This window comes from Xenopus laevis, chromosome 6L, assembly GCF_017654675.1.
Source record: "Xenopus laevis strain J_2021 chromosome 6L, Xenopus_laevis_v10.1, whole genome shotgun sequence".
Classification (NCBI taxonomy): domain Eukaryota; kingdom Metazoa; phylum Chordata; class Amphibia; order Anura; family Pipidae; genus Xenopus; species Xenopus laevis.
Window position 1 is genome coordinate 62,521,062 of NC_054381.1, and position 8,447 is coordinate 62,529,508.

General features: G+C 33.6%; 1 protein-coding gene across 3 annotated transcripts in view; it reads left to right on the forward strand.

Moving 5' to 3' along the window:
• tns3.L (tensin 3 L homeolog) overlaps positions 1-8,447 on the forward strand; it is a 113,522-nt gene that overhangs the window by 25,578 nt on the left and 79,497 nt on the right. For 2 of the 3 annotated variants that reach the window (XM_018267548.2, XM_018267547.2), the window contains exons 5-9: positions 697-761; positions 1,967-2,050; positions 5,049-5,161; positions 5,927-5,987; positions 7,438-7,513. In XM_018267548.2, coding sequence (XP_018123037.1) covers positions 697-761; positions 1,967-2,050; positions 5,049-5,161; positions 5,927-5,987; positions 7,438-7,513 — 399 coding nt within the window. The remainder of the gene's footprint in view (positions 1-696; positions 762-1,966; positions 2,051-5,048; positions 5,162-5,926; positions 5,988-7,437; positions 7,514-8,447) is intronic. The other variant, XM_018267549.2, reaches the window with a different exon arrangement.

The following is an 8,447-nucleotide window of genomic DNA, read 5'->3' on the forward strand; positions in this document are numbered from 1 at the left end:
AAAACTGTGAAGAAGTGGATACGTTTAATAAAAAAAAAAGTGTTCAAAATTGACAATATAGAGATTTAAAAAGTGTATTAAAAGAGAGATCTACTCATAGAGAGATAAAAAAAGTGTATTCACATTTTTAAATACAGATATATGGGCTTGTTCATTTTGTCAGCTATATCCATTTTTGTTTAGAGTTATTTGAAAATAAAAAAAACAAATGTGCCAGTATTTCTGTTCCTGATTCTATATAACTGGGATGATAATACAAGTGCATGCGTTTCTTGGCAGATCACTTCAGGATATTCTCTGTCTTTGTATGTGAGAATCTATTGCATTTTCATGCAAGGTGCATTTTGCACAGGACCCCGATGGGCCTTGTTTACAAAGACTGAAAAAAATTACACCAGGTTTGTAATGCGTGGCAACCAGTAAAATGCATGCACTCATTGCTTTACTTGCAGCTGGCTGAACCCAGCTCTCTCAAACTGGTTGCCGCAGGTTTTTGTGCAGGTGCAAATTAACCCTTTTGCTTCTTAATTCCATACCCCTCTGCTCTCTATCTTGTTAGGAAAGATAAAGTTTGGAGGAAATAGCAGTATGTCATAAAATCGTGTTGTATTTGATCTGTGCAACCTTCGAATTGAAAGGGCTGTAAATGTATATAGTATGTAAATTTGGGTATATTAATGTTTTTCATTTTGGTAGGGTGAAAGGGGAAGAATAGGAGTTGTCATATCCTCATATATGCATTTTACCAATATTTCTGCAAGGTAGGTTCAAAGTAATTTGAAAGTTTACTAATCTGTCTTGCATGCTGTCAAATTAAATCCGTTTCTAATTACTTTTTGTTATCTTTATAATTGATACATTTTGCTAAAGCAAAAAAATTAAAGGTATTTAGGAGTTTTTTAAAAATAATATGGGGAATCATTATTTTAGTCTTACCTAATGTCATTGCCATACAGCTTCAATTATGTCTTCAAATCCTCTCTGGCTCCTTTTCACTTGGAACTCTTCTCCAGTTGTAAATCCCAACACTGATGCATGAAAAGTGGGAGACAGTGTTAACGACACTGTGAAAGTGCTGTTCTGTTGACTAAAGTGGAAGCCAGTATAGGAGTGATCTAGAATTCTGGGGTATGGCACAAAATCTTTGCAGCAGTGCCTAGCTCACCAGAGCTTTAAGTGGTACAGGTATGGGACCCATTATCTGGAAACCTGTTATCCAGAAAGTCTCCTTTTTCTCTGTAATAATAAAACCGTACCTTGTACTTGATTCAAACTAAGATATAATTAATCCTTATTGGAAGCAAAACTGCCTATTGAGGAAATTTTGAGCATGCTATATAATGGGGAACAGGGTAACAGAATCCATACCAGTATGTAGTCATTTTTGGTTATGCAATAAAAGGCACGAAGTTTCTCATGTGCAGTAACCCATAACAACCAATCATCAGGTAGCAGTTACTGGCCACCTAAGCAAACATCTTATTGCTTGCTATGGGTTACTGTGACTGGGCAAACTTTGTGCCTTTTATTATATATGTGTAAACAAGATTTTGGCATAATGTAAAGCTTGCCTTTGTAATAGTGTCCTAGGGGCACCCGCTATGTAAATCCGGCCCTGGTGGTGCTCTACAGGAAAGTTTACTTGGCTAGTTTGTTCTTTTAAAAGAAGCCATTTGTAAGCTGTTAACTTTCCAGTGCACTTGCCTGTCAGGGCTATGTGCACTGGGGTACAAGAGGATTTGCCACCTGCTGTAAATCTGCACTTCCACAAATCTTCTCTTGTGTCGTTGTCCTTAGCGCAAGACACATAAATCTGCTTATTCTGAGCCAGGGAAGATGATTGTTAAAAGAGATGTGAATGGGTCTGATATGCATGGTAGCAGTTCTACTATTCAATTTTTTAACACAAAAGGCTAATTTCATAATAAATGCATTTATGGCTTAATATGTATTAAATTTTTTCCAGTGCTGACCAAGCTCTTGATCGTTTTGCGATGAAGAAATTTATTGATGATAAAGTATCAGTATTAATTCAACCATCCCAAAAAAGGTAGGTAAGCTTAATTTAAGCAAGCCTGTTATATAAAAGATAATTATCTTAATGAGAGCATGAAAAAGATATTAAAAGTGTGTATTAATTTCAGTATATGTACATTCAGAAGGGATACAATTCCTGAGCTCAGATTTCAGTACAGGCATATGGGATCAGTTATCCGGAAACAGTTATCCAGAAAGCTCTGAATAATGAGAAGGCCATCTCCCATAGACTCCATGTTAAATAAATGATTACAAATAATAAATAATAATTTAAAAAGTTATTTTCTTTTTCTGTGTAATAATGAAACGGTGCCTTGTGTATGATCCCAAGGAAGATACAATTAATCCTTATTGCAGGCAAAACAATCCTATTGGGTTTAATAATATTTTCAGGATTTTTTAGCAGATGTAAAGCATGGAAATCCAGGTTATGAAAAGACCCCTTATCCAGAATACTCCAGGTCCCAAGCATTCTGGGAAATAAGTTCCATGCCTGTACTTCTACCCCTGCCGGTTACCAGCTTACAATTTATCTTTTAATTCCCATTCCTATCCCTGTCAACCCTTAACCCCAGAATGCATCTCCACTCATTTATGTTCATTTATACATTATCTGCTTGTTCTAGTTAACATTCAAAAGGTTTCTTCACCAGTTTGTTTGTGGGAACCAATATATTTTTTTCCCCAATTTGTTCTCTATTGGTCATGGGTGAATATTTTTTTGTATGGCCAATATAAACAGATGCTGATGACAGAATAAAAGTGTTTTAAAAATTGCGTAATGCAGTATTGGTATTTTTTCTAAAATCCTAAAAAAAATGTTGACTCAAAATTCTGAAGTATAGAGGAGAGCACTCAAATAGCAGTTACTGCTAGAAAAGTATTTTATTGACTGCAAATCACACGACATGTTTCGGGCTTAGCCCTTTCTCAAGCCCGAAACATGTTGTGTGATTTGTAGTCCATAAAATACTTTTCTAGCAGTAACTGCTATTTGAGTGCTCTCCTCTATACTGCAGAATTTTGAGTCTACATAGGATTGCAGTAATCCTTTGCTGAGGATCGAAGCATTGAGGAATTAACCCCTGCACGGCTGAGCGTAAGAACAAATTGTGTTTTTTGTCTAAAAAAAATGTTGTCTTATGCTTGCTTGAAGAAACCTATTTCCAGTTACTAATGTGTCTTTCTTTGTCCACAAGAAAAAATTATACATTTCCTTTGTCTGAATGGCTTCTTAACTCCCAAATTGATTTCAGTGGTCGTCACTGGGACTCAAAGAAGTACTTGTGAGTCAGGTTTGTTGCTTTCGAGTTACAGTTGCCTGACTTGCAAGTTCGCATATTAGTTAAATAGGTTGTCATAAATATGTACGTTTTCGGGACATTTGGTCTCCTGCCTGCAGAGCTGGACCCTAGCAGCCGGATTGCTGAAACAGCAAACTAGAGAGCTGCCGAATAAAAAAAGCTAAATAACTCAAAAACCACACATAATAACAATTAAAACAAATTGCAGATTGTCTACAAATATCACCCTCTACATCATGCTAAAAGTTAATTTAAAGTGAACAACCCCTTTAAAGGGAATGTTTGGCTTCGACCAGGTTTCTTAGAGTTCTCCGCTGATCTTCATTATATGAAATACATTTCTGTAAAGATAAATACCACTGAAGCTGTCCATCACTAATACTAAAAGTTTCTCTTTCTCGTGAACCTGCCCACGTGATGAGGATGATAAAGCATGAAGCACTATTGCTCATCTTCCATTCTGCTTAATTTATGTAACTTTGATAAGATTGGCTGGCATGATCCAGCCAATGGTTTTGCAAATGAAACTTGAAAGGGAGGGAATGCATAGAAGCAATTCATGCCTTTACATCACTTGAGTTATGTGTTTAAGTGGTGTTTATCCCAACAGTCGATTATGTGAAAAAGATGAAATGAAAAAGTATAACGTGACAGAAGTTGTTCATTTTCAGTGATTTATCTGAAGGTGAACATCCCGTTAAACATTTGGCTCTTGAATTTTCTCAAATATAGAATTTTATCATACATTGACTTTAACAGTAAATCATAGTAAGTATTCTTAACTAAACTGATGGGCCCGAGGCAGCTGTCCTCTCTTCCTCCGAGATGTTTCTTAGATTTTTAGTAGTTTTATAGATAACATCTTTATGGTATGATGGCACACCCATGAGGAACTTGAAGATTTTATGGCCGTCTAAATACTTGTCCTCCTAAGCTAGTAATCAATATGGAATTCCATCAGTTACATATTTCTTTTTTAGACAGAATGTTATAAACATGATTAATACACTCTTTTCTCAGGTTTCAACTGCCTTTGGGAAATCTGTTGTTCAGAACAGGCAATTCGATAACGCTTGACCATTCCTTGTGTGTAGAGTTTAAGAATGTTCCAGTGTGCAAAATCAATACAGCTGCAGATCCATTTAATATATATAGACTGGACATCTGCCTTCCCAGTATTAACATGTTTAGATATCACTGCTCCCATATTAAGACTATAATTGCAGTCTTTCAAGCTGGTAAATCCAAAAGAAAAGCACAGAACCGTGTTGGAGCATGTGTGTTAATTATGTGATGAGAAGCCACAAATAGTTAACAAAAGACTGATCAAAACTTAATTATTTAAATGTATTGCTGCACATGAAAGCATAGAGTTCACAGAACTTATAAATACACTTTTATATACAAATGCTTGTTTGGCCAAAATGCTATATTTGCTATTGTGGCTGTGTTTTATTTTCTCTGATTTTATCTCCCTACTTCTTTATGTATTTCATTCATCTTAATAGTCCTTTTTTTGTCTTATTTTCTTTGTGCACAGAATTGTACTTTTTTTTTAAGACATTTTATTTAAATTGACATTTTTCTGTATTGACTTGATCCATATAATGGGGCTCAGTTTGCTATAGGATAACTATCTCCTATTGACTTTAAAAATCATATATAATCAAGTGCGTTTGCCCTATTTCTCTTTTTTTTTTTTTTAAGGTATGTTAATTTTCTGAATGAACTTCTATCTGGATTGGAAAAAATGAATGTGACTCCTCTCTTCTTGCATTCAGTTATTCTCCATGGCATTCCAAATTGTGATTCAGCGAACTGTAAGTTTTGTTAAACAGAAGTTTATAATTATTATAATGCACAAATATAATTAGATTTTATTCATCTTACTGTGTATTTTTGTAGTACCTTTTTTGAATATAATGTGTATTATTTCATATCAAAGAGATGCTACTTGAATACTAAAATACTAAATCACACTAGTAACATCACACATGTATCCTTAATGATAAAATATATTGGGCGGTAGTAAGTACCCATTTTGCAGCCTTTATGTCAGCAAACAAAAATGTATACAGTTTTAATGTGTTGTTTTCAGGCCTGTAGTGCCGCCAGCCACCCTTTTAACTAACTTCAAATACACACAGAAATAAATACATTTGTTTTCTTTGTCCAAAAACAACAACTATTTTAAGGCTATTCTATCATCTTCATCTGAATATTTCAGATATTTCAGAAGTCATGTTTTAGTTTTATAACCTATATACAGGTGCTTACACATTTTTTTCATGTTGCCTTATGCTTCCTCCAAATGTAGTTTTCAGTTATTTTCATTTCAGGGGCTGCATAGCAACCTCCTCAATGTTTAACTGGAGGGATTTTTTTTTACTGTAAACAAAGATCCGACATGCTTTACCAAAAAATACCTTATTTTGTCTTGTTCTGTCCACATGGCATTGTCCTTATATGCATTTTATCTTGTTAATAAGCATATAATAGAAATTTGTAACAAAGATTCAACCCTGTTAATAATTATCAAACAGTAAAGCAAATTTTTCATTTTTTTTTTTCATTTTTTTTTTAAGGGTGCCGATTCTTCCTAAAGATCTACATTGCTATGCAACCTGTATATACATCAGGAATTTAGTAAGTAGTTTTTGCAGTAATTCACTTTTTGTTAAAAAATATTAAAAGTACTTTCTGCAGTGCATAAAATTAATTTATGGACTTCCCATCTGTGTGCATGTTTTATATAGTAAATAAAGTACCCCCTTTTGTAAAATATAAGGATATTATGAGTTACCGGGGAGTTCCAGGACCATAATACAGGTCATGAAACTCCAAGGTGACTGCTGATATCCTTTTATATCCCTTTTATAGAGCAAAATTTAATTAGGTGTGTTGTTTAACCAATGGTATTTTGGTAGATAGTGAGCTCTTAAATAATGGGGAAACACAGTACTTTTAAAAACATTATTAATTGAATTATGGATGCAACAGTCTCTTGCAGTTGGGTGGATTGATACATTGTGCCAAGTATACTCCAGATTTAGGACATAATTGTAACATTATTATTCTAATCTTTTATGCTAACTAATTAGTTAGCATCTGTTGTAATAAAATGTCTTGTTTTTAACTGTAAGTGGAATGAACTATGGGATATATTGTCTAGTTTTTTTTATTTATGTTTAAGTGTAGATTTTGGATGATGTAAGTATTTAAAGTGATAGCACTATTAATGATTGCATTACTGATCATGTGGCATTTACCAGCTGTTTTTCGCGCCATTGTGTATATTTATGGCGGTTTAATGTTCAGTTTGTTACTTTGAGAAAGGCTAGCGACCTAGCCGAAACGTTAGTCCTATACAATAAATACTATTATTTTTTATATAAGTCCTGAGAGTGCGGACCTTCTTGCAGTAGTTTTAGATAATTTATTGGCTCTGCACCCAGGCAAATCTAACAACTTCACGAGAGTGCCGGCAACCCTCGGACTTGTGTGTGTGTATATATATATATATATATATATATATATATATATATATATATATATATATATATATATATATATATATATATATATATATGTGTATATATATGTGTATATATATATGTATATATATATATATATATATATATATATATATATATATATATATATAAAAGTATACATAACTGACAAATCCTGAAAAAATGTATATAAATAAATTAAATTATGTCCAACTACTCCAAGAAATGATTTGATAACTCCAACAAATGCTGCCTCCTTAATCTGCTGGTCCCATGCGTGCAAAGATCGACAAACAACTATTGAAGAGGGGGAGTGCTACCATCATGTAAAATTATACCAGCACCTTTATTCAAATAAAACTATATTGACTTACAGCAGCAGTGAATAAACTATTCATCAGAACAGTCCATTTAATGAGTTCCCTATGCTTTTTGTCTGTGTCCTGACTTTCTCTAGGGTAGCGGATTGCTGTTAAGTTGTTAACCCACTTTTTTTTTTTTTTTGAAACCTTAAACACATGTACCTGTACATTTATTTTGCATGCTGTTTTCTCTTTGACCATGTAACTGTTTTGTTTTCCAAGCAATGTTGGTCCAGGAAACCAGGGTAAAGTCTCTATTGAAATTGAACCAGCCCAGCTTATCAAGGGAGATATTATGGTAAGTTTATCTTAATTTTAATAAACTTTGTTTTACAGGAAATAAAACATAATCAAGGTTATGCACAATCATAAGGAAATGTTTATCTAAGAATAGGCTAGATTACATAGAACTTGTATGAAACAAAAGTGATGTTCTGTCCTCTAAATAATGTTTATCAGCTATAACCTGCTTTAAACACTGTAGTACTGTATACAACAAAATGCAATGCATTTGGTGGGTGATTATTTTTACTTTACACAAATACTGTAAATATAATGATTTTCAACCTCCGTTATTGTTAAAATGATATAGTGCATGTGTGTGCAAAATGTTGTGTTTACTGTACAAATTGTAATAATATGTAAACTTTTATAGGTTTTGGAAAAGTTGTTTGTTTGTTTTTGGAAAATATGTTGTTCCCTTTTGGAAACGGCAGTAAGGTTGTTGACTATATTAAAACCTTTTACTGTATGTTTACTTCATGATTTGGCTGAATTCCTGATCTTCCGCAAATATATTATTCAATATTGAGCTGATAGCAAACCCTAATCAAATATGGAGATTTTATTTTTAAAATGCGTCAGTTGTGAACCAAAAATGGTTTGCCTGTAGCAAAGTGGTCAGAACTCAGCCAGAATATATTTGATGTCCCCGCTGTTGAGATCAGAGTTTCGTGGAAGAGCCACATTTGAAATGTGAATTTATAAAGCAAATCTATAAATTACTATGGTGTGGTTATATGCTGTCTATAAGTGAGCACAATGCTTGGGTCCAACAGCACTAAGCAATAAATCAGAAACAAGAAATGCATGTTAACTCACTTCAGGCATTAAATTGTACAACTTCACCAAATTCATTACAAAATTGTGATAAATCAATTCAATCCTTTACATACCACATGGCAGCGTCTCACTACCTGTCTCCCTACCTCATTATCGTTAGCCTGGAGTGT